Here is a 27636-nt window from a genome sequence, read left to right as displayed (position 1 = left end):
ATACGCTTTCTGAAATATGAATTAGAGCAGCAGCTGTTCCTCCCACTTGCCGTGGCGGGGCTGGACTCTGCTCTTGGGCGGATGTTAAGCAGAATGGCAAAGTTGAGGGCTCTGTATTTCTAGATTTTTCCCCATGACCTTGGATAAAGGGTTTGAGGGATGTAAAAGTGGAGCCAGTGGATGATGAACCCTTGCAGTACTTTGCATCTGTCCTGCGCACCTCTGGATCCCTTTTCTGGAGCTCTGCTGTTGGGACTCAGTGAAGGACTGTCTGGGGTCATCCCGGGGAAGAGAACTGCGGCCTGTTTGGTGTGGAAGCTGGGTCACCAGTGGTTTCCTTGATGTGGTACCATAAGTCAGAGAGAGAGAGAACTCCATTATTAAGTAAAATTAGTTTGTTCACCAGGATGGTAATGTATGTTGTAATGTCTATTCATAAAAATTCCTTTTAGATGTCAATCTTACACTTTTGTTGGGGGGCAGATGATAAGAAAATAAGCCAGACAGTGTGCCTAGAGCTAGTCAGAGGATCTGCGAGACTGGATGCAGAATCTTCATCTTCAGCTTTAATGTCCTAGCTGTTAGTAGTGGTAAAGGAGCCTTGGATGATGAAATCAGAGGGTTATCTAAAATGTGTTAGTGTCAACTGCATTTTATTTCTTCCTTTCTTTCCACCCTTCCTTCCTTCTCTCACTCCTTCTCCTACTGTCTGCCTTCCTGCCATCTATAGTTAGTCTGTGGTGTTGAAATGCATAGTCAAAATACTATTTTCTGGTAGGACCAGCATTTCTGTGATGTAGATGGTTTCCACCTTCTGTATATATAATCTTAGAGGAATTGAAGATAGAAGATGAGAAAAGTCATTGACTTTTTAAATTTTCACATAAGAAGTCTCGTTTTAGTAACTCACCCCTCTTTTCATGGAGGATATTAAAGTGTGCTTCCCTTTTAGATGTAGTCTTGTCGCATAAAGCGTTTGCAGACTTACAAGTGGAAAGGATGTTTTAAAGAATCTTTTATGATTTTCCTAAAAAGAAATTGTTTTTCTTTATTCAATCCACATGTGAAAAAGTCTAATGTATTAGTAATGCCTTCTATCACCACATAAATGTTTAAGAGATGAGTGGCAATCATAATAAAATAGAGGGAAATGGCTTTCATGTCTCAGTTCCCCTTAGGGAAGGGAATGATTAAGTTGACATACCTCTCTTATTGTCATTGATCAGCCTAGGTTAACCAGACATCTTGGAAAATCAGTCCAGTGTTAGGTGGATGCGAAGTTGGAGAGCATCATTAAGACTGTTGGGCAGCTTGACAGAAGGCAGGATGTGAAAGGAAAGGAAGGTGAGAGATGGAAAAAAATGATCTGAAAAGAAAAAGGATAAGACAAATGAAATTTTCGTTTCCGACCTGATTAAAATTTGAATTTTATCCATGAGGTCATGATATAAACTGCTGTTTTACCATGAGGTCATAATATAAACTGCTGTTTTAGAATGATTTCTGTCACACTGCATGGGAAAAGTAATTATTTCACTAAAGATTTATGGGAGGTGTTTAATTAAACATATATGAATAGTTTCTTAGTTATAATTTTTTATTGAAGTAATTTTGTGAATTAAAAACAGCAGGCTTTTCATGAGAAAGCTTTTGATTGTTTCACATGATTGTCATAGTTTCTTTAAATAATTTATTACTAATTTATTACTAATTTATTATGTAGGATCAGAATAAAATTATTGTTCAGTCTGATTTCTCTATTTGTGAGTTAGGAAAAGTTAGCCATTTATATTGATTATTTCGTATTAAAGATGAAATTATATGTTAATATATTACAGTTTTTTGTTTTTTTTTACTATAGTATGTTGAATTTTCAACATGGACTTTGAAAAAAGTTTTGTAAATCTCACATTTGCATTAAATGGAAGACAACTATTCTTTTAACATGATGACAGTAGATTATCATATTTTTCCTTTCTAGCTTCTGTGTGGGGATTTTTTTTCTTAATTTAAAGAGAATCATAGAAACTTGATTTTGCTTTATGTATGTCATCATCTTTTCATAGGAGAAATGCAAATTTTCTTTATGAAGTTAGGAATATGTATATACATGATGCTACCTTTTTTTAAAGAGACAAATGTCTGTTTGAACAAGAGATGACTGCAGCGGTTACCTCGTATTTTAATGAAATAAATCTGTATTTACAGTTCGTGGTAATTGAGTCCTTTCATCACTCTGTGGAGCTCCCACAGTGTTCATTGAGCACAGCTGCTGGGCCTCTGGTTTTAGTAGATCTTTGTGCCTCAGGACCTCAGCATGCCTAGTATCCAGATGTGGTGACATACTCGCGCACATCCCCTGTGGATGTGTGCCAATGTGGACATACGATTGTCATCAATTAGTTATGCCCAAGTGGTGCCAAGAAAAATTGCATCTGTCATACAGTCTGTCTGGCTTCATGGCCATGATTGATTTAGAGACAGTCTTGTTTTCCTTTACTTTGGCCATAGTCATAACATGCTCACAGAGCGCTGAGATGATATAATGAAGCACATGAGATTTCATGACAAGAGCTTATATCAGAATGTCATGCAAGTTCACTGACTTAGATTTTCTATAGTGGCTGGGATTGTTGCTTCCCAGTTGCCCAGACTGCATCTGTAGCTTACCTAATTTATTCTTGATCTCTAAAAGCATTTTATTACAAAAATCTTATGATACAAGAGTATAGACATTTTTTTCTCTTTATTTCCCAATATTTGGATTGATATGATAGGCTTTTCATTATAAAGCAGAGATAGTGTTCCCAATGAATAATTCTTCCAAAGAGGTGTAATTTTTTCCTTTTTGCTTGATTTTCTTTTTATAAAGCATTATTGCTTGGATTATCATGCTGTCTTTTGAATTTATGAAACCACCTTTCAACTTCTTTGATTAACTGATGTTATATATTGCTTTCATGTTACTGTTCAACTATATCTTTCTATTAATAATTTATTGATAGAATTTTATTACTAGGTACTGAGAATACAAGGATAAGCCCAGTTCCCACTCTTAAAAGTTTATCATTATAAAGAAAATAAATCTATAAACAAATGAATCAATGAGTGAATTCCATTTAATGGGATAGTATGCCAAGAAAAATAGAGTAAAAGTAGAGTAGAGTTGCAAAGGAGTGGAGAAGTTAACTATCAAGGGAATATTTTAAACTTTTTATACTGCTCATAACATGACATTTTTTGCAGGCATTAAAAAACAAATGTTTAAAATTTTTTTATCCTCTGTTTAAACACATCTAGCTGCCAATGGTATTTACAGTTTAATAGTGTTTTACAGTCTTGTGTGACATGGCTTTGTGTTGAAATATATGTTATTTTTGCTCAGGAATCCATTCTTTGAAGATGCTTGAAGATGAAACATTTTGTCGATCTAACTGTATTTTCCTGTTTTTCATGGATTAAATGTATTTCAAATAAACAGAGTTCAGCCTTCTTGGATTTGTTATGTTTTCGAATGCAGGAGGAGTTAGGACATGTAATTTGTAAAGTAATAAAGGGAATGCTTCTGAAGAGAATAGAAATTAGCCCAAATAAAAGATCCAGTATAGTATTTGAGTAAAGAAATAGACAGTAGTTAGCAATTTCATGCCATCTTTGTGATACTTTCTTTTTGTTTATTTTTTGTTTTTTTTTGGTGAGAAAGATTTGCCAAGTTAACATCCGTTGCCAATCTTCCTCTTTTTTTGTTTGGCTTGAGGAAGATTAGCCCTGATCTAACATCTGTGTCAGTCTTCCTCTACTTTGTATATGGAATGCCTCTACAGCATGGCTGATAAGTGGAGCATGTCCGCACCCGGGATCTGAACCAGCGAACCCCGGGCCACCGAAGTGGAGTGCATGGCACTTCAACCATTCAGCCATGGGGCTGGCCCCCAGTACTTTCTTTTTAGACCTGACTATTCATGTCATTGATCATTCACTGAACAAATAATTATATAGTACTTTGTTCCAGGCACTGTTCTAAGTCCTGAGAATACATCAGCGAATACAGCAGATAAAAATTCCTGACCCTGTGGAATTTACATTCACTGGGAGGTTACTCAGTAGATTTTAAGATATTCTAAATTGGAGACACTTATATCCCGAATGTATCTTCAATTCAGATGCTGTCTGAAATGAGGAATAACAGTTATAATGTAGGTTATTGTATCAGAATTTCAGAGTTACAGATGGCACTATTTGGTGATGAATAGCCAGTGCTTCTGGTTTTCTGAAATAATATGATATGTTTCTTTGCACTTTGCATGTACCTGCCTTCTTGAAAAACATGGTGGCAGGAGGGTGGATGTGAATGGGACTTATTTGTGTAATTGGTCAAATGAGTGAAACTTTTGGTAGAAGAGAGGAAAACCAAAGAAAGTATGTGCATTCACATACACACACATCTACGTTCAACCTATTGTGTAGAATTGCTAGTAACCCCTAAGATCAAAGGTGTCTGTGGCGCTCCTAGAAAGTGACCATCTTCCTCCCAGATTCTGCCTGTTGACCAGACTACCTTTAGCTTTATACTATCCACAGCATATTGGTGTGGCCGAAAGAACTGAAGACTATGTGAAAAGCCTGTGATTTAGCTGCTTTGTAAAGCCTCTTCCAGCCATACCGTTCTAGGACTCATTCTTTGTAAACTCTTGTCACGGGCATTCCAATGTTCAGAGGGAGAAACTCTCAGTATTGATGAAACCGGTGCCTCAGACCATCAGGGTGATTTTTGGCTTCTAGTTCTTGTATAGATCACAATAAACTCTTTTAGCTGATTTTCTTCAACGAGGTTCATGTAACTGTGGCAGAGTATAAGTAAATAAAAGCCCTCTTCTCATTTCATGTTCGAATTCTTCAGTATCTTGCTTATAATTTCCATTTTATGGTGCTCACTAGCCATTGCATTCCAATAGCTATTCAACAATATATTTAAAGTCATTCAGACAGAAAGATGAAATTATGTATAATTTTTACTAAATCTCTACAATATGTCAGAATATAATATTCTAGAACATTAGTGGCAAATAGAGTTTGTTTTTCCTCTGATATTATTCTTCATAGTCTTGTTGGTTATACTGAAATAAAAACCGTTTCAGTAATCATACAGTTTCTATTCTGGGCATGGTAGCTAGAATGGGTTCAGTGATGGAAAAGCCATATTTGGGCACAATCTGTAATAATCTCCTTGGAGTGGAAAAGGTAGTGTTGTGACGTGGTTCTGCAGAGGACTGCATTGATGTTTGCTCTAGATTGTCTGACTTGATTCTCTTTAGATGACTTCTCATTCTTTGGGTGGCCTCAGTGTCACAGACCACATGTACAGATGGAAAATGTGACTGCAGCCTTCTGTCAAACATGTCCTCATTCACAGTCATGGAACAGGTTCTATTATTCTGTACCAGAAATATGGTGCCCCTGAGACATTTTCGTAAACTCTTTAACGTTCATAATTTTTTTCTTCAAGACGGGAAGGCCATGGACGAACACCAGATTTCAGATTGGAGTAGCAGTTTAGCCCTTATTTGCCTTCAAAAAAAGAAAGAAAGGTACATAATGTTCTCTAATTCTGGCTGTTGGAAAGTTCCAGGAAATTAAATGAACATTTAAAAATTCTTTTTTGGAATTGTATGAATCAGTTTGAACCACTGCTTCTAAGAAGGACTTTCACACTTTTAGGAAGCTGAGTGTCTTTCCTTTTGCCCAAGAAGCCTCGCCATAAAGTTGATTCCACAACCTTTTGCATTAATCAGGTTTTGTGGACAGCAACTGCCTTGTCAGGAAGATTTTCCCTATTTCATTATGTGTTTCTCTTCAGACGGATAGGCTAACTCCACCCAGCTGATGTCAGCCTTTTCACCAGCAAGAATGATTTGTGTAATATTTATCCTGCTTACTTCATGTTTTATTAGGTTTTATTCCCAACTGCATTTACTAAAATTACTTTTTTTAAAAAATAACTTTTCCTTGTACTTTTAATAAGTACAACCAGAAGTTCTGATCAGAATGTGATAAACCAAAGAAACCTGCCTTTTCAGTTCTCCCATCATATTTTTCACAGGTGAAACACACAATTAAATTAAAAAAAAGATATTGAATATAGTAACAAACCTTTTATCACCTCCACGAACTGTTCTCAGAATGGAGCATTGCCACCTGCAAGCATAAAATACAAGGGTGCTTAACGTGTAGTCCACACAATGGACTCTCTCTTGTAGCTACAGTCGAACTCCCAGCCTGCTTTGTGACAGAACACTGTATACACATTTTTGGTGTAATTCTAAATAAAGGATTCCTGCCTTGGGAAGTGGTTGGATTGGAGAATCTTTATGGTCTATTATAACTCTTAAGATTTTATTGATTTATAAATACTCATGGTTAAAAACAGGAAGAATAAGTAGGCTTTTAGCAAATTAAGCCTCTTTTTATTTTCCTTTTGTTGTGTCTTTTTCCTAATTAGTCAAACTCCTAGGAGTTTAGAATAACATATTTAGGACAGTTGTGGGATGTGCTGTTGGGAAGGCAGAATTCCAAAGTGCTATCAATGTACATCGTCCTGTATACAATTTGATTTTAAAATATTACACACAGTAAAAGAAAAGACATTAATCCTTTGAACATCTTGAGTATGAAAATAGGTTTTGCACAGTGACTCACAAAACATGTGACAAAATAGTTAAAGGTCATAAAGTGATTTTTTCTTTTTTAATCTGGAGATCCTTTTCATTATTAATAATAGCAGGAAGCTGCAAAATGGAGAAAACACTCTACTTTAGAACAGGCCCAGTTGTCCTTGCAGTTTCTTTTGTTGAGTTGGGTTATTTGGCTCTTCATGTTTTATTGCTGAACTAAATCTGGATATTTCCATAATGCAAGAAGGAAAATGTAGTTTATTTGTGCCATTGTGGTAGGATCCCTGTGGTGAATGTTTTATACTCTTTAATAGTCTCACATGTCCAAGAGTAACTGCTGTAATGCACGCTGGGCAGGACATATTGTCTCCATGGCCTGTAGTCATGGGAATTCACAGTGTTGTGTCCGTTTTAGAACATGTGGTATCTGAAATCTAATGTGAAGTTTCAAAAAAGTGTAAGAATGGGATTTATATCATCGTGTATTATAAAAGAGACTTAAAAAAATACAATGTTTTTTGAATTGCTCCTTTACCAAATTTTACCCAGTTCACGTGGTATTCTGAAATAGCTCTTGTATATACTCTTATTTATTTGTATTCTTTCTTGGTTAATTTAAAAGGCTCTGAAGATCAGGTTGTTTGATTTGTGTAGATTATTTCACATTTTTGAACTATGCCTGGGTCTATTTTTAATTGGTGACTGAGAGCTTACCTTTTATCATATAATGTTCTGTGGAAGACTTTATCATTTTCATATTTGAGAGAGGAAAATAGCAAGTGTTGACATTTTTCTTACTTCAGAATAAGTGAAGAGATTACCTTGACTTGATGATGACATTTGTTGTATCTGTCAGTCGAGGAAACAGTACTTATTTGCCTAATAGTGTCTGTGGAAGAGTTAAATGTGGCCTTTTGAAATTTGATTCTATCAAATAAATGTGTATTTTAATATTGCTCATGACCAAGTTCTCAGTGAGTCCAGTGTTCACAGTTATTGACCTCAGTCTATATTGACTGTATAATTTCTCTAGTCTTTTGATATAGTTGCAAGTACAAAGAATTTCTGGCTTTTATTGGACTATACTGGTATTTGCTGAGATATTAAGGTAAAAATTAGGAAACCAGTTCAGAAAATGCTGCCATAAAACCAACATTTGTTTTAATGTAAAAATGTGTATTTCTTTTTATATAAATGGTCATTAAAATGTGCATTTATTTGAAAAATACAGATGAACATTTATATTACAAAAATGTATTTGAATAGAACATTACAATTGCAGATTACATTATTATTATTGTGCCAGGCGTTGGTCTAAAGTGTTTCAAATAAAAAACTCTTTAATGGATTATCTTACTTAAATCTCACAATAATCCTCTGAAGAGGTTTTATTGTCAATCCCATTGTATATATGAAGAAAGTGAGGTACACAGAAGTAAATTGTCCAAATGTTTTGAACTCAGGCAGTGGCACTCTAGAGCTTTTAACTGCTTTTCTTTACTACTTGCCTAAATCCTTTCTCTAAAATGAGACATAGAAAGTTTATGAGTTAATGTACCTTATTGGACATACTGTGTTACTTAAGACCCTTTCCTTCCTTCCCGCTGTCCCTCCTTCCCTCCATTTATTTGAGTCTGTATAATAGAGTGCCAGGTACTATGGGCACTGATAAATAAGACTTGGTTCCTGCACTCAAGTTGCTCCCAATTTGGAGAGCGTGGCCATGTCAACCAGTTATTATGATGTGGTGCTTCATAAGGAAGAGGTGCATTAAAGAAAGATTTCTGGGAACGTGGAAGATCTTTCTGTCATCTCATTTTAGTAGTAATTTCTCTTCTGTTGCATCTTGTTGTGGGCAGGGAAAGCTGATCTGTTTTGTTAAGCATGTGTGGAATAAAGATAATTTCCATGGCTCAAGGGAAGAACTAAAAGGCTGGTAGGCTTTGCAAAGTTTTGGAATTCTGGATATTCTTCATGTGATGATGGAACATTGGCCATCAATTTCCTGGAAATTGCCGGTCATGGCCAACCGTCTGATACAATTAACTGCAATACATACTTTGAAGATTAGCCAGTTCCATGGGCCAGAATTGTTATAAACTCACATTGACTCATCGACATGCACACATATATTTCTACAAATTTAGTGTTCTGTTATTTCTCTCAAAACATTGGCATTCTCTTGTAATAGCCTTGCATGTGTTTTTCTCCAACCACAGAGTATTAAAGTTTAGTATAATAAATTATTATACAAACAGATATAAAGTGATCTGTCCTTTGAGATAGTCAGCATAACATGTTGGTTAGCTTTGTGATTATTTACCCTTCATAACTAGCTCAGTGGAAACATTGTCTTTATGCAGTCTGCAGCTAATCAAACGTTACAGTAATAATGAATACATTTAGACGTCTTTGATTGCTAATTTGGTCCGAGACACCTCAGTTAAAGCATGAAGATGATAGGCAGATGGATTAATTTAAAGATAAACAAAGGCAGTATTAAAAACAAATTAATTAAAATTTAAAAAAGTGACTGGAATCCAGAAGGGATACAAAGTTGAAATCCAAAAGTAAATAACAAAGTGTATATTGGTTTATTCACTTAAAATAGAAGCCCTAGTTCATGGAATTTTAGCACTGGAAAGGGAGTTTGTGATAGGTTGAATAATGGCCCCTGAAGATATTCACCTCCTGATCCCCAAAACCTGTGAATGATTTACCTTACACAGCAAAAGGGACTTTGTAGATTTAAGGTGACGAGTTTGAGATGGGGAGATTATCCTGGATTATTTGGGTGTGCCCGTGTAATCACTAGGGTCCTTATAAGAGAGAGGAAATAGGGTCAGAGTCAGAGAAGGAAATGTGATAGTGGAAGCAGAAGTCGGAGTGATGAAGCCACAAGCCACAGAATGGGGGCAGCCTCCAGAAGCTGGAAAAGGCAAGGAATGGATTTTTCCTTCAAGCCTCTAGAAGAAATGCAGCCCTGCTAACACCTTGATTTTAGTGTAGGGAAACTGATTTTAGACTTCTGACATTCAGCACTGTAAGAGAATCAGTTTGTGTTGTTTTAAACTAGTAAATTTGTTACAGCAGCAATAGGAAACTAATACAGACCTTAAATGTCAAGTAGTACAGTGACTCTTAGTCTTTCTTAAGTCCCACCAATCAGGTTTTGGGAAGAGGAAGGGACCTGGGGGAAACAGGAAATACTTATTGGTGAGCAGAGGATTGAAAGAGTAGGAGAAATTTTTGGTGTCCAGGTTTACTATTAATATCTCAAAAGAGCACCGATGAGTAATTCCTGGCAATTAGTACTATATGACTGAGGTAGAGCAATGTCTTATAGTCGTTCTGGAAATCCTGAGTTCCACCTAAGCTGCTGCTCACTGTCACTAAAACCAGTGGTTAAGACCATTGGTTTTGATCCTCTCTCTCCTCCCGTAGATGAAGGTCTGCCTCAGCTACCGTAACTGTCTTGATTATGGCCACTGCCAACCGGCCTCCCTTAGCATTTGTATGTGAAATACCCTTGAGTCCATTTTGTACTGAAGCAGTGGTTAGTACATAAGATTAATGAGCCTCTCTCTCCCTGATCCACAGAAATGAAGCCTGAGACTTTCCCTAACTGAGACCTTTGTTTTAAATTGTTAACAGAAAGTCTTTTTTTTTTTTTAATTTAATTCTGATTCTTTCTTTTGCATTTGAAGACCATTTTCTTCTGTTTTATGAAAATGAGGACTATTTGGTCAACTTCTGTTTTATTTGGTCATCTTGAAAATCAAGTTTTGCCTCTTTTCTAGCCAGTTGATCTTTTTTCGCTTAGAGTATGTTATTTTCTAAGTCATTAGGTATTTTGTGCTTCTCTTGAACCTTATCCACCTACCCTCTGAATCTTTTAAGCTGCAGCTCCCTGAACTAATTTAGTTTTATCATTGGGTCTAGTCAGTGATAGAAGTAGGAGTACCTTTTTGTAAATATGGGAAAACAACCCTGCATTAATTTGGAATGTTGACTTGAAACTGACACAGTTGAAATACAAATTGGCATTAACTGGACTGAAAATCATCTGATTAATAATGTAATTTGGTACGTTAGCTATATTACTAAGGAGCTCTGTAAAGTGAAATGACCTTTTCAAATGAAAATTTTTGACTTTGGAAGTTATTTTGTTCCATCATTACTCAAAAATAATGACACAGCAGGGCCCTGAAATTTAATTATGGCATCTCTGCCTTTGTTAGAGCACGTTCTCCAGGCCTTTAGTTCTCCCACACAATATTTAGAAGAACTTTGAGTTAAAGTATTCCCTCAGTACCCATGTATACCAAACAATGCATTAAAAGACATAGTAAATTAGTTCCCATTTAAGTTCTTCTTGGCTGAGATTTGGTTTGTTAATCTTGGTAATCTATTCTGTTTGGTATTTATAAGGAACTATTAGTTGGAGAGAAAGAGAAATATGGACTCTGTCCACTTAATCAAATGTCCATTGAGCAAAGTGTATGGATGGTTACTATTTCTAACTACTCATTCTTATTATTGATCAACTTTCATAAAGTAACACTCAGAGAAAGCACTGAAAGTCTATAAAATTTTTTCCCTTTCTCTGTTGAGGTAAGCATAAGGGGACAGGGACAAACCACTTTGACTTTGCAAATATCTTGCCCCCTCATCAAACTCTACTCCCCAGATTGAACATGTGCTGATGATTTTTTATCTGAACCAATGTTTATTATGATAGTTGCAAAATGGTGATTTTTATGACCCACATTATCAATCAATAGTCAACCACTGTAGGAGAGAGTGTTCCCTTCTTCTTTATTTATTTGTTTTACTTGTTTACTTATTGACTTATGAATCAGTTATCAATCTTGACTCATGAATTCCCATTTTCCCCAGTGGGTTACAGTCTATTGCAATCTTTGTTTATTTTGATGTTCAAATTACTTTCTTATTTTTACACACTTTAGTGTTATGTGTGCCTTTAAAGCCACATGTCCATGTCACTCTCTTATATGTAGTTGTTTGCTTTGTGCAAGGATTATACCAATTCAATCTTTCCTCTTTTAAAAAATTTGAATTGCTTCTTATACTTAAGTGAGCTTTACCTTCTCTGAATCTGTTATTATCTTTTTCTTACTGCTTCTGTTTTACCCATGAACCTAAGGGATTATTCAGCCATCCCCCTCATAGAAGAAGAGGTTAAAAGTCCTGAACCGAAGACTGGTACTTGTTCCCAAAATCGAGCACCTTTGAAACTTCCATTCGTCATGTCTTTTCTTTTCCTAAATTCATGGCAATCAGCAGTCTTAGGAGTATATTTTGGTTATTTTAATGTAATGCATTTTCTAAGTCTGTTTTTTATATTCATGCTTAAAATGCTATACTATTATTATTAAAATATTAAAATAATATTTATGTTCAGATTAGAGGCTTAGTAATAGTAACTCCCATTTAATGAGCATATACTTTTGTGCCTGGAGAAATTATTTTTTCAAATGTTTCATCTTTTTGCCACTGAAAAACATTAAATTTTTAAAGTTGCTATTTGAACCAAAGAGTGTGTAACATTTTGGAGGTGCTTTCCCTGAGACAATTTGAAAGTAGCTGCAGTCATGCTGAATATAGCTTATATAACTGCACAAAGAGTGTGAACATCAGTTGTCAGTATTTTGCCTCATTTCTTTTGTTTTTAGGAGTGATTGAAAACTCTGCTGTGGTACAGATGATTACATGAGGATAGAAATTTCTAGTTTAAAAGAAAAAGTAATCTTGTTTTTAGAGAACATTTTAAAATTTTTACTCAAGTGTTGAACTGTTACATTCCCAAAAATGATAGGAGAATTTGTGGTTGAAGAACTTAAACCCTTATGAGATGGTGAGGTTGAGTGGCCGTGGTCTGGAGTAAACTGATGACTGCCCTTAATTTCAGATAGCCCACAGAGGGAAGAGATCATAAATTCCTTTTAAAAGAATCTTAGGAGGCTGGCCCAGTGGTGTAATGGTTAAGTTTGCGTGCTCTGCTTCTGTGACCTGGGGTTTGCAGGTTCGGATCCCAGGTGCAGACCTAGCGCCACTTGCTAAGTCATGCTGTGGCTGCATCCCACATACAAAATAGAGGAAGATTGGTGCAGTTAGCTCAGTGAGAATCTTCCTCAAGCAAAAAGAGGAACATTGGCACCAGATATTAGCTCAGGGCCAGTCTTCCTCACACACACACAAAAGAATCTTAGATTGTTAATAATTCATTCTATATGGTTTGTTTCCACCTCCCACCCCTAGTAATTTTTCAGAATCTGATTCCCCAGCATTTAAGACGTGCTGGTGAATGGTTTGCATTGTTGTAGATACTTTGCATACTAAGAGACATTTTTTTCTCCTATTTGTTCATGCAAATATTTAATGTTTTTTATTTAAAATTTTGTTTTGTTTTGTTTTATAGCTTGTAGCATTGTTCAAACTTTCTGGGCTCTCAATTTCTTCAGAGAACCCTGTAAATTGGATTCTTGGAACTCCTTATTTCAAGCAGAGATAAATAGGTATTTCTCAGACCTCTTCTGCACAGAGTTTTATATAGCCCTTGGCATGATGTGGGCTTATAATAACAGCTGATTACTATTCTGTGGGAAAACTGAGACAGAGAGAGTCATGAAGTAGCTTGTTCAACATGACACAACTAGTTAACCTGAGCTGTGAACTAAGCAAAAACACCTCTTAAATTGCTTGACTATACTAACTATATTGTATGGTAGTTAAAACTTCAGACTCTTGAGACAGAAAGACCAGAGTTTGAATCCCAGCTTAACTATTTACTAAAAGTCGAGCAAATTGCATAGCGTACTTAAAGAGTCAGTATTAGCTATTATTCCAAAATATATGCCAGTAACCCCTCTTATTTATATTCTTACTTCGTTTTTTTAGATCTAAGACTACAACTCTCAAGCAGTTTATTTAACTAAGTACTGGATTTGAATCAACTGCTTTAAATTCTAATTCTTGTTGGAGATTGTTAAAGATGATTAGGGGTAGAATGAAATAATATATGATAAATCATTTGTAAATTGTACCACAATATAATAGCATGAAGTGTTAATTTATTTTAAATGAAGTTAATTTTTTCTACCATAAAACTGTACATTCTCATAGAAAATCTGGAAAATATAAAAAAAGAAGAGAAATAAAATGATTATCTGTTGTACAACCACCTGGTGATAATGTTTTGTTTCCTTTGAGCCCTGAGTTTCTGTTTTCTTAAACATAAATTGGTTATTTAGGAACATTCAGCGATCCCAGAAGGAAGATTATGTAAAGGAGATTTCGGTAAAAAGAACGCCTATTGCTTGATGTCCTTTTTTATTTTCCAATTACAGGCCCCCCAATAATTCAGTCTCTTCATTATCAATTTAAAGTTGCAGAAAACCATTTATCGGTTATTTAGGTAATATAAATGGCCATTTTCTACCTCTTTTCAGGTCTCCTTTTTGGGAGGGTCATTTCCTATGCTTCTTTAACCTATTCCTAACAGGGCCTGTGTTAAGAGTGGGGAGGCCTGGCTTGGCAGCAGTTCCTATGAAAGTAACAGGGCATCTTAAATGCCCGTAAGTTTTGCATAAGCCAGCAATGTATTGTGGCAGCTCTCAAGGCTGTGCAGACTTAGGTTTCATCAGTGGAAGACCTGAGGATGTGATTTTCTTGTTGTGCCATATGCATCTAGATCCCATCCAGCATATTATATTCACTTTGGGGGACTGGGGTTTGAGCTTGGCATTGACCATGTAGGAACAGGTGACCAGGACAGTGGTGGGTCCAGAAGTCTTGTCAGTCATTGAACAGTTGAAAGAATTGAGGATGTTTTGCTTAGAAAGCATCCTAGGATGGCTGAAAGGAATACACATATGAGAGAGGAAGTAGACTCATTATGGCTTCAGATGGCAAGACTGCAGACCTTGGAAAGCAATGAGATGGGGGTTCCTTTTGGCTTAATATAATTATGTATGTATATATGTGTGTGTTTTATATATAAGTAATTTATTGGGATTGTCTAGTAATGGAATAGACCTTAGGAAGGAGTAAGTTTCTGGTCGCCGAAGGTATTTGAGCTGAGGTTTGATGGATCCCCACCAAGAGATATTATAAAATGCATTTCTTCACTGGATTCATTCATTCACTCACTTTTTATTGAGCCCTTCCTCTGTGCCAGGCCCTGTGCCCAGTGCTGAGGAGACAGAGATCAATGCAGTGGGCAAGAAGATGGACTAAATGACTCCAAAGATCCCATTATGGCTGTGGTTGAAAGAAATTGCTTCAGTTTCCTTTGCCTTAATAAAAGTGTGGATCTCTGATTTGTGTATTACTCTGTCTTTTAAACCCTCCAGCATGTTACTATCACATTTTTGTGTGATGTGGAGTAATGCTTCATATCACTCTCTGAAAGATTGTAGGCCCTTACCTCAGGCACATGACAGTATTTTATTTTTCCACCTTTGAACATAGAGGTTCAGGTTGAATGTGGAGTCAGGTTTTGATGGAATAATGTTGATTTTTCATGGCAAATGTTGAATTCTAGGCTGGCTTCCATAAGTTTTCAAAGATTCAAGATTTATCAGAAAGTATCATAAGAAAGCACAATGCTTATTAAATGTAAGGTGATATTATTTATTAATGAGGTTGGAAGTTCGTTGTACTTAAAACATATATGGAAGAGTCAGGTTCTAAAGTTACACCGATTTTTCTGAGAGGAGTTATTTAGGAACTCCTAATAAGATGAGAATCTCCAACTTCAATATTTGCAGGTTGACCACATATCTGGACTAATTCTATTCCCGCTTGTAGAGATCAGATAGTACCAGAAGAAGCAGAGGTGCCAAGAACAAAGTGTGCAAATTTGGAGGTGATATTGGGGTCTCTGTACATTTTGGCCCATCAAGTTAAGGCCAGCTGTTCATTTGTTTGATGTCTAGGTTTGGAATTCACCCAGTTGCAGGCCGGATGCCCGGTCAGCTTAATGTGCTGCTGGCTGAGGCTGGGGTGCCATATGATATTGTGTTGGAAATGGATGAGATCAACCACGATTTCCCAGGTAAGTGATGGGGGCGCCAGAAAAGTTTAAATATTCTTAGTGTGAATAAAGCAATGCCAGTCCTAGGACATAAATTGTGGGATCACTGAAGACTTGCTGGTCAGATAAATAGTAACCTGCTTCTAGTAGGTACACAGTTAAGATTAAATAAATGCAAGGCAGTACTGAATAAGGTGGAACAGATTTGTGAGCAGCATGAGTAATTCTGATCCTGTGAGGAGAACTGAAGGCTGGTGAAAGTCTTGGGAGGCAGAGCAGTGGAGCGCATGGCAGAGACTCTCAACAGACCTGGCTCTGGAATCGAAGTCCTCACCCTCACTTGCCTGTGACCTTGAACTAGGTACTCAACCTCAGGTTCCTCATTTATAAAATCACTTCTGCTGATGATTTAGTGTCTGATTCTTGCCAGTGTCTGAGATTTTACTGGTTTCCAATTGTACCAATTCATGATCAGTAAGATAGTTTTCTGTTTTCTTTAAAAGACTAGGACTTCACTAGATAAGGTGCTGTACTTTATGACTGTGATTGGGTAGATGTCGAATGCCAATTATATTTGGCCCAAGATCATGTTTGTTAAAATTAAAGCAGTTCTGTCTGGCAAATATCCACTTTAAACTTAAAAAATAGTGTTTATTGGAGAAAAATAATGAAATCGTGTGTATGTCTAGATTCACATGGTATTTTTGGCAAAGTTCTAAGGTGGTTTATATTATAGTCCTTAAAGAAGGAATTTAGGCCATTTTAATTTTGTTCCTCCTTTCAGATTTCACTGTTGCTAAATTATGTGTGAGACCTGCCAGTTCCAGGAATTATGGACACAGCTATAATACAGTACAGACTCTTAGACCATTTTCTTTTAGACGTCAAATTGCATCTTAAGTGGTTATTTTAAAAGTTGAAAATGGAATGTAAATCTTGTAAGATAATGTAACTGGCAAGATCATTTTGGGATAATTAAAGGATTATAAAATCAGATTAGGTAGATCCATTGAGGGGAGAGAAAGCATCATAGTGCAGGCTCTAGTCAGGATGCTCAGGTTTGGATGCAGACCTACTGCTAAAAGATGTACTGCGTTTTAGTTGTGTGACATTGGTTACGTTACTGACCCTCTCTGACAAAGCTCTTTGTACAGTGCCTGGCACAAATGTGTGTCCTATAAATATTAGCTTCTGTTATTGTTGTAAAGTTAGATCACTATAGTTTGCCTGAAAAGAAGTAAAAGTGACCCCTTTGAGTTTTACATTTTCTCTTTTTTCTTTTATTATGTAGACACTGATTTGGTCCTTGTAATTGGAGCTAATGACACTGTTAATTCAGCAGCTCAAGAAGACCCCAACTCTATTATTGCAGGCATGCCAGTCCTCGAGGTCTGGAAGTCAAAGCAGGTAAAATTTCAGACTTGTGTTCCATTCTAATAATCGGCTGTCTCTTAAAATATGCACACAGAACTTTCTGTAGTCACTTGAGAAATGACGATGCCTTTTAGGAGGCCCAGGAATTAGAGTCGATTTATGAGCCAGCTCTCTATATCCTGCTTCTGTCTGTTCTGTGGTCACCAGAGAATCTGAGTGAATGCCCTGATCTCGATTAGAACTAGATACGATTATGTGGATGGATTAACAAAATCTGTAACCACAGCTGAAAAAAGAGCTGTGAGCTTTTGGAATGAGTCTGGCTGAATTCCAGGTTGAGTACAGAGAAGCAGATGGCTTTCCTCTGGGACAGTGAGTCAGTATCATCACCTTCCTATACAAAGACGAGCACATTTTTTCATTGAATTTTTTTGAAAGGGAATTTGTATGTTGTTATAGAGTGTCTAGAAGAAAGATGATTTAGAAATCCAAACAATACCATGGCATAAGGAAGCAAGTCCTGCGCACGCACATTACTTCTGAAGAAGCTGATTGCTAGATTGTAAAGATCTCAAAGGCTTGTAAATTTTTCTCTGCCCTAGCAGCGGGCATGTCTCTTTACCACTCTCAAGTCATAGATAGGAATTTTAAGCATCTAAGAACGTAATATACATTTTCCCTTTAATTTTATTTCTCTCTCTTGTATATATGTGACTTTGCAACTTCGTATTTGTGGTGAGTGAGTAGATAGGACATGTACTTGTTCATGTGTATATGAAAAATTACTGCATCAGTCATCAATATTTGAGAGGTTGCAGAGTGCGTTACTGTACTAATGCTGTATGAAGCATGAATAAATTTGCACTGCTTCCAGTTTTGGATAGGTTACGTGTCGTAGAGGACCGTAGAAAGGCTTTTCATTTCGTTAAGGACTGACTTGATATTCAGCAAGAGAGTAACACCCGTAATCCATGTAATTGTAAATGTCTATAACATGTCAATATTAGAGATGGACTTACTCTTCCCTTTTGCTTGGAGGAGCGTAATAGTAGTTATTAGCTCTGTCCTTGTGACAAGCTGGATTGCTCTTTGGACTCTTGTCTTACAACCTTCTGAGGTACTTTAAAGTGATGGAATAAGAGTCATACCATTTTCCCACTCAACTGCATTTGTCTTATTAGGGTTGGTATTGGAAGCTTATGCACTAAGTTTGTTCTCTTTAGCCCATTCAGAGAAATATGCTGCTTTTTCTGACTAGAAAATGTTATACATAGTCTCTCTAAGAGAAAAGCACTGGGAAGACAATCACTTGTAATCTTATCACTCAGAGAGAAACCTTTTGTTAACATGATTTTTTTCTCTAATGGATATAAGAGTTATGGGCACGTTTTAAAAATTAAAATTAATACAGTGTAAACGTTTGAAAACCCTCCTTGTGTATTTTGAAAGTCTGTACTAAAGAGTTAGTTGTGGTGCGTGCTTTGTTCAAAGTTAGGAGGGGCAGTGTCTGTGTGCCTACCACGTCCCAGCCAGGTCAGTTCAATGCTCTCTCTCATTTCATCTTTGGTTCCTAGGTCATTGTCATGAAGAGGTCCTTGGGTGTCGGCTATGCTGCAGTGGACAATCCAATCTTCTACAAACCTAACACGGCCATGCTTCTAGGTGATGCCAAGAAAACGTGTGATGCACTGCAGGCGAAAATTAGAGAATCCTACCAGAAGTAAATTTTAAAGATCAAACTGTTGTCGAACAAAGCCACCTCTTCAGTTATGGGAACAGGCGAATAAAGTATCAATATATATAGCTGATATGCATCTGTAGCAAAGCTCTTGGAAGAAAAGAAAGACTGAAGAAAGCAAAGCAAATACAGGGAGATTTTTCAAGAGCAGTGACCCCTCGATTGTAAAAAGAGATTGAAAATTCTCATTGTCTTTCTGTGTGTATTTTTTGGGTTATAAATTCCAGCAGTATTTTATAAAAAGAGAAAAAACAGCCTCATTTTAGATGTAATCCATTTGGATATATTTTTTTTAATTCTTCCTCAATAGTCAGCAATGTTTTAAGAAATTAGGTCTTTAGGATTTTAGGACTTACATTACACACGGATCTGAAAAATCGGACACACTGTAAACATTACAGGCACTTGCATTTATGTTTGTTCAACAAATGTGACTGATTTGAAACTTTCATCAACTCCTAAGCTGTCCTCTTACCATTTAACCATAATCTGAATTAACCATATCAAATTGGTTTCAATTTTTCAAACTGTACTTCCAAGCCTAGGTTTCAGAGATGTATTTTCTCACTTCTATTTTAATACATTAAGGGACTAGATAATCTTCAGAGATGCTGGAAACAATTAAATCATTTGCTTTGTATGTTTCATTAGAACACCGATGAAACACACAATTTGAAATCAGTATTAGTTGTATTTTTTTAAAGCCCATTTCCAATCAGAGATCTCTTTAATTTCAATCAATTTATAATGTGTAGTACTGTATTAAGTGCACTTGAATGGAATTCAACTATTTGACTAATAAAATGAGTTTATCCTGTTTGCATAGTGATGTAGCAATTTTCTCTGGTGACAAAAGGCTATCATTGAATAGTTCTGCCTGTTATTGATATCTGGGGAGGATTTCCTACCATGAAGTAGATGAAATTAATCTGTCTTAATTATTTGCCAGACTATTTTTTCCCCCAAATCAGAATGTGTTTTGGTGTTATGCGATTGATAACATTTGAGAGAAATGGTGGCGCTTTTTTAAGCTACCTCTTCGTTTAAGCACCAGTAGAGATCGTATCTTTTTGCAGTAAGCTGTAGATTTTCTTCATGACTTTGCTGCTGTACGAAAAGCTCTATAATAGGTTGAATATGTGATGAATACTTGGAATATCTGTCTATATAATTAATTTGGTACTAAGTTTCTTGAAACAATTCTTAACACATAAAAATTATCTCTAAACCAGAAAAAGAAATAACTGTTGCAAAATGTTTTGCTGTAATGCTCATGATTACTGAATTTATAATTTAAAATATCTGTTGGTTTGGTAATCAGCTTCTGGGTTTTTGTTTTTTTTGATGAGGAAGATTGTCTCTGAGCTAACATTTGTTGCCAATCTTTCTCTTTTTGCTTGAGGAAGAATTGTCCCTGAGCTAATATCTGTGCCACCCTTCCTCTATTTTTTATATAGGAGACGTCACCACAGCATGGCTTGATGAGAGGTGTGTAGGTTGGCACCTGGGATTGGAACATGCGAACCCTGGACCGCTGAAGTGGAGTGCGTGAACTTAACCTCTAAGCCACTGGGCTAGCCCCTCAATTTCTGTTTTGATATCCCTGAGATTAAGAACTGTGTGTGTGTGTGCATGTGCACGTGTTTTAAAGCAGGAAAGACTCATTTATCCTAAGTGATAAATGCAATTGGTTAATGGATCTTAAATTAGTACTCCAAAAGGTTGCTGGTCTTGGATTATTAATTAGGGTGAAGTTTAAAATGAACAGAAATAATTTTCATCCATCCTATTTTATTATTCCTCCTTTTCTGTTAAGTCGTACAACTAACTGGTAGATAGGAGTTATTTTTATTCTTGTATTGTTCACTATATCTTTTTGGTGTTCAACTGGAAATACTTTTTTAAAAAAAATTCAGGGGCCGGCTCCGTGGCCCGAGTGGTTAAGTTCGCGCACTCCACTGCGGCGGCCCAGGGTTCGGATCCTGGGTGCGGACATGGCACTGCTCGTTAGGCCACGTTGAGGCAGCGTCCCACATCCCACAGCTAGAGAGACCTGCAACTATGTACGGCGGAGAGTTTGGGGAGATAAAGCAGAAAAAAAAAAAAAGGCAACAGTTGTTAGCCCAGGTGCCAATCTTTAAAAAAAAAAAAATTCATTATACCCCTACTGTCTGTTACCAAAAAACGAAAAAGAATTACACCTAGGCAGTGAAATGCTAATGTTGATTTGTCTTTTAGACCTTATTAACCATCCTTTGTTTTCTCTTGTTTGTCTTAAATTGGGAGTTTGTTTAAGTTACTCATCTGAGTAAAGAATGTATATAAGTAGGGGCCGGCCCTGGGGCCGAGTGGTTAAGTTCATGTGTTCCACTCCGGCAGCCCAGGGTTTTGCTGATTTGGATCCTGGGTGCAGACCCAGCACCGCTCCTCAAGCCATGCTGAGGTGGTGTCCCATGTAACAGAGCCAGAAGGACCTACAACTGGAATATACAACTATGTACTGGGTGGGGTGCTTTGGGGAGAAGAAGAAAAAAAAGGTTGGCAACAGACCTTACCTCAAGGGCAATCTTTAAGAAAAACAAAAGAATGTATAACAGTAAATGTACAAGTTTTTATACATTATGTATATGTTTCTATCTGTCTATATCTACCTATCTATCAGACTTTGGACAGTTTTCTGATATATGAATCTTTTTGTCATTCTATATCCTCTTTTCTAGGATTGGAATAGAGAGCACTGAGAGAGAGGACTAATTTCTTCATGCACTAGGTTTCAGGCCTTTACTGAGTCAGGGATTATCAGTTAAAGTATTTGATAATGAATCTGGCCTTGGCCTTTCTGATTCCATCCAAGTCATGACCCTAACTTTTAGATTTTGCTGTTTTCTCATCCAACACAAATATGGGATATATTATATATCAGTCAGCTTTAGAGTTTAGTTCAATTCATGTGATCCCAAAGCCTTATTCTGTGTAATTGATAACTTATAACCCCTGTGTCAATCTGACTTAGAGGCAAATTTTCTAGTCCCTTAAGGCATAAGTCTTGTGAATTAAAGTATTTTAGTACTGGGAAGTTGGACAGCTCTTTTGTATAGATAGAGGAGAATAGTTCAGATATCTAGTTTATAGCTCTTGCCAGTTTTTGAGAGTCTTTGCCAACAAATATTACTGGGTCAGAATAGTAAAAAAAAAAAAAAGAAAAAAAACCCAAACCAAAACTTCACTCTTGTGGCAGCAATTTGCTTAATCTAGCTGATCTTTAGATTCTCAATGGAAGGAAGAATTATGTTAATTAACAAAGAGAAAAATAAAACTTTTCCAAGTGAAACTTTTAAAGTATTGGTTTAATAAAGCAGCAGAAATGGTAAAATTTGAATTTCAAAGCACTCAAGATTGCTGTTCTTATTATCTCATAGAAGTTACGTATTGGGCTAAGGAATTGAACTGTTTTCTTCACTGGTTAAGTGATTATAGACATTTAACACGGCGTATACTGTCATTCTGGATGGAAATCTTTTGGATGCTGGTAAAATAGTGATGTAGGTGACAAGACAGTAATTAGAATGACTAATCGAAACTCTTACATGTAATGATTAAGATAGTGATAGGAAAAAAAGGTTAGATCACAGTAGATAATTTATTTGGGGGAAGAGTGGAAAATCATATTGCATAGCTAGAGAGATGTCAGTTTATGACTATGGAGAACTTTAAAAGCTTGAACCCTAAGTAGTAGGGAGATACTACATCTCTATTGTGTTGATTGTCAAAGCATATGATTGCCTTGTTCTATATAAAATATTTGTACTTCATGTTCTTGCCAAAGGTTACAACCTTGAGCTCTGCTGTCCAGTGCTTTCCAAAAGCCTATTTGTGAAGAATAATACTAATACTAATGGAAAGATTGCCTACAGGATATTTGCCACTGGATATTTCAAATTTCATCCATAGACCAAACCAGACCTTTAGAGAGCTGGGTACTTTGGGTCATTGTGAATAACAAAGACATGAAGGTACTGGAATGAAGAGGGTACCAATGACCAGTTCACCTAAGGTGCCTGTGAGTTCAGGGCGGAAGTACCTGTGGCAGCAATAGAATCTCAGGGAGAAGTGGTTGTCATGGACTTCGAGAAGATTTGAGGAGGGGATGTGGATTTGGGGTATGCAGGTGACACATGGGATGACTAGGTTGGCTAGTTCCTTCCCACAATGGAGAGGCATGAAAAGGAAAGTGAGAACTCAGAGTAGGGGGTCAGAGGTGCTTCTCTTTCCTCTATTGTAAAGATGGAATAGGAACTTTTTCTCTTCCTCCTTCCCGTTGTATTTGGGAAGATGAAAAATGCAACAGTCATGTGATTTGTTGTAGGCGATAGTAAAAACCCATGGAAATGGATGATTTAGAAATTGAAATAAGGTCCTTTTTTTTCTATCCTCCTACTTTGGTTTAGGCTTACTATAGTAAAAGCAGAACTTGGAAACTTCTCCAATAAGTTATGGAAATAGATTTAGCCAGTGAACTTTTATCTAAACCAGTCAGTCCTCTTTTGGAACTGATTTTCCAAAACCCGGTGAGTTGCTATCAGCCAGTCTTGTCTTTTTTTCCCTTTCTTTCTCCCTGTTAAGGAGTCCACTTTCCACAAGAGTACAGAGCTTAAACTAGTAGAGCAGGGTCTTGTGCCTGGGTTAGTTCTATTCAGACCTCGTGATTCTAGTCCTCTACCACACACACAGGCAGCAGCATCACTGGTTTAGAACTGAAAGGTCCCATCTACACTTCTCCAGAAAAATGGGAGAATGCATCACTTGATAACCACTTTGTGTTATGTCAGCAGGGAGGAAACAGAATGCGGTGGCTTTATCTTTAGAATGTTTTGTCACTACTCTCAGAATTTACAGGAACACTGTGCTTCAGAAATCATCCTAGAAAAGACCTTTTGAAGCTTTCAGGGCTTTACTGATTCATGGAAAATTTTGTTCTTGCAAATCTTTCGTCCCATTGGGATATATATGGGCATGGAAGCTTAGATATACTTCAGGTCCACACCCGTGTATCTGATTGGGAATAACTGTATTAGTGCTTCATTAGTGTTGGGTATAATTACAGGTCTTAGAAAGATTAGAATCGTGATTGTAAGTGAGACCAATAGAACATTCAAGGACTGTAACAGAACATCTTATGGGGATACTGCACATGTAAGAATTTCTGAATACCTGTACTGGTTTTGGTCCTTGCTGTAATGCATCTCAACCCAGAATACTATCTGTGTAAACAGCGCCAAAGGGTGAATTTTAGTGATGAACCAGGATGAGTAGTTGGATAATGGCATCACCATAAAAGGTATTACTGTTTTCTACATGATGAATTACTTTTGATCTTGCCTACATTTTTAGAGTGTATCACCTTTTGATAAACTAAGCACAAAGGTATTTTAATAAATATATTGTCGTGCATGGCGGAGGGAGAGAGGGGAGCACATTTTTATGTGGGTTCTGCGTTGACTTCTGTTCAGGACCCATTATCTGGAAGTTTGACTTAGCTTTTTGAAAAAAATTCCAGATAGACAGACTCCCCCTCATTCATTTTAGTAGCTCAATGAGTGGGTAATAGTAACAGTAGCTACTAGTTAATGAGTACTCATTTTGTGCTAGACAACTTCCTGTGGGTTTTCAGTGCATCCTATAATAGAAAATTACACAGTGGGACTTAAACCCAGATCTGGCAGTGGGCTAACCTAGTAGGTTAGGCAGTGGGTTAACCCAGTGGTTAAGGTCCTCTTAACCACTCTGTCAATGTTAGACAAAAATAGCTAAAGGAAAGGATGGCACTCATAAGAGGGAAGAACCATATCATACTAAACTACTTAAATATTTTTTTAAAAACCCAGTCAAAATTTCAGCAAGAAGATGCCAACCACTTACAAAAGGACAGGGAGAAATGTGAATTTCATAGAGGAAACAACTGTCTGCTGTTTTTACATATCTCAACAAAAGTTACTCCTTATCCAGTCATGATTTGTCCTTCCACCCGTTCTCTCTAAGCAGCTGCTGCCATTTTTGCCTCATACACAAAAGCCTAAATCTTGAGGACGCTTCCTACTTAGTAGCAGAATAAAGAAGGCTTTGCAGCAGATCCTCTACCTTTCTGGGTTTTGCTTTCCAGGACCATGCCAGCTACACCTCCTTGCCTGCTTTGACCTTCAACACCTTCCCACCTGACAGTCAAGTCAAAGCTTTTTGCTGTGAACTGTCATCTCCCTGGCTACAGACTCAGATGTGCCAAAATATGACTTTATTTTTCTATAACTGAACTTAATTCCTCTCTTGAGCTCCCATTTTCCCTGGTAGTGGAAACTTGACCTTAATTCAGGGTGTTTCCTTCTCTTCCTCCTACTCCTGGGGACACATCTTCATTCAGAGGCAAAGTGATGTGGAGAGCAAGGTGAATTACAAAACATGAAAGTTGGAGAGGGTTGGGTCCTCGGTATTCATCCTGATATGTATATGGTCCTATCTGTCTTGGTTACTACTATCTTTGCAAACTGACATCCTCTAATTCTTCTTTGGTCTAAATGAAATAAAAAGAAGTTACAAGATGTTTAAAGTAATATGGAATGGCAAGGAAGAAGCACACAAGATGGAGGATATGTGTGCCATATTTTGGCCAATTTCTCCTGTTACTACAATTTATATTTGGGGGTGAAACTTTTTAAAGCTTTTGTATGAGAATGGAATATTTATGTTATTTCTACAAAAAAAGTAGTAGGTACTCTATCACTTAAATAATTTGAAATAGAATTGATACAAATGCTTCAAGCAAAGAAATTTTAAGGAAGAGCCATTGAATTATTCTCCTGAGCCTAACTGAATTGCTGCAGGAATCTGTTATTTTAAAAAATTTCATAAGACATTGAGTTGTTTTGGGGAAGGGTTTTTTTTGCCTCATTGCCCTGTGAGGAATGTAAAATGTGCTATCATCTAATTTCTACTACTTTATCGAAAGTGCTTTGGTATTAAATCTATAGCCAAAAATTGAAAAGAAACATTCATTCATAGTTGGAGCACATCTGAAACAAAGACAGAAAGGTCAAAACACAGCTCTTTTGATAATTATTGCCTTTTAAGAATACAAGTTAGCATTTTTAGCCCATCTAACTTTTTAGTACTGATGAAGTATTTTTTTAAATAGTGATTTCTGTGTATGTTAATTGTAATTTTCATTGGAGCACAAAGCATCACAATCATCTCAGAATTACTCTGTGGCAGAGGGAACAAGAAGAACCATATCTTTTGCCAATTCATTAGCTTTTTTCCTCAAATTACCAGTGCTTAGTCATTTCAATAAATGTCATGGTTCCTATTTTATATATAAGCTTTTGATCCTTTGGAATAATATTTTTTTCCCCCACAGAAATAAAAGATGTTGAGCAAAATGGAACAAAGAAGATAAACATGTTTAAAACTGCCATGATAAATATTTTTATGCCATCACCTGAGCATGAAATTAGAACAGGCTGCAAGGGAGAACATGGGCAATAAGGTAGAGGTTAGCATCATAGATGTTCTTGATATATGAGCCTGTGGGAGGAGAGGAGCTGGGCAAGGTGGGACACAGGGTGAGAAGAGTAAAGTGACCATTGATGAGCACGTGGGGCCATTCACTTCCTGTGAGATGAGGGGAAAAGACCCCTGGGAAAAGAGAGACCAAAAGAGCATTTGTGAGATGGGTAAAACCCAAACTACAGTAATTCTTTTAGTTTCCAAATGGAGGTAGGTGATGTTAAAGGGGCAGAGAGTCAGAGAGACCACTGACATGAGATTTTTGGAAGGAGTGTGGAGTGAGGAGTTACAATTAAAATGAGGCCATAAAAAGAGCTAATGGTAGCAGTGAATGACATTTTCTAGATTATAAGAAGATGTGAGAAATTAGAAACTAGTACTTGAAATGTTTTTAATTCTGTTTCCCCCACCATTGACTTGGTTTGGTCTCCCATCTATAAAATATATGATCAAGTGGCAATGACAAGCCCAACCGGTTAGTATTTATTGTGTTTTGTGTGCTGTGCCTGGTTGCAGATACATGTGACATGGTCCCTTGCAATGTAGTGTGGGATACACATAAAGACAGTAAAATTATAATTTGGTGCAAGTGCAAAATTTAAATGATTTTCAAGTTATGGATGGAGCTCATAGATGAAAATGATTATTGTTGCCTGGGGTAAGAGTAGGGACTTCTGGGGAGCTTTTGCAGAGAAGGGTTCTGGAAGTTGAATAAGAGATGGTTAGTCAGACAAGGAAGAAACAGGCGTTTTAAATGGAGGAGAAAGCATGTGAAAATTCACTGAATCAAGACATTTCAAAGGAAGTAATTCTCTTCAAATACGTAACACAATATTGATTTTTTTATAAATAACATTCTTGTGCTAGGGCACTACCATTTTTTGGGTTATTGTGAGGAGGAGTCTTGGGGTCATGACTCTTGGAATAATCACTTTGTTTTTTACTGCCTTTCAATAGTCATTTGTCAATTTTGGTACTGACTAATCTCCCTTATACTGCTGTCAAGCAAAAGTCAAATAAAAAATAATATTCCTAGTATTCTTTACAGTACTTACCCCATCTTAGTCAGAGCAAGAGGGAAGGAGGAATTCTGTTCTTTGTGAGACAGAAGGCTCAGGCTACCAGGAAAATATTGAGTCAGTTAATACCGGGGAGCAGCACTTCAGTAGTCCTACTGCCTCCACCTCTTTCTGAGGTCTGGGATTTTCTTTGCCTTCTGGGTTGATTTCAGAAGATCA

The 27636-nt window shown here is 36.8% G+C and overlaps 1 protein-coding gene across 4 annotated transcripts in view; it reads left to right on the top strand.

Annotated features, from left to right (window-relative positions):
• The window catches only part of NNT (nicotinamide nucleotide transhydrogenase), an 81589-nt gene extending 61931 nt beyond the window's left edge, over positions 1-19658 (top strand). For all 4 annotated transcript variants that reach the window (XM_044779354.2, XM_014831494.3, XM_014831478.3 and 1 more), the window contains exons 20-22: positions 15632-15750; positions 17021-17136; positions 18678-19658. In XM_044779354.2, the coding sequence (XP_044635289.1) occupies positions 15632-15750; positions 17021-17136; positions 18678-18827 (385 nt within the window). In that variant the 3' untranslated portion in view covers positions 18828-19658. The remainder of the gene's footprint in view (positions 1-15631; positions 15751-17020; positions 17137-18677) is intronic.
• Positions 19659-27636: the final 7978 nt, after the last annotated feature.

This window comes from Equus asinus, chromosome 10 (assembly GCF_041296235.1).
Source record: "Equus asinus isolate D_3611 breed Donkey chromosome 10, EquAss-T2T_v2, whole genome shotgun sequence".
In the NCBI taxonomy this organism is placed as follows: domain Eukaryota; kingdom Metazoa; phylum Chordata; class Mammalia; order Perissodactyla; family Equidae; genus Equus; species Equus asinus.
The sequence above is the reverse complement of the archived record's forward strand: the minus strand, read 5'-3'. Positions and strand labels throughout refer to the sequence as shown.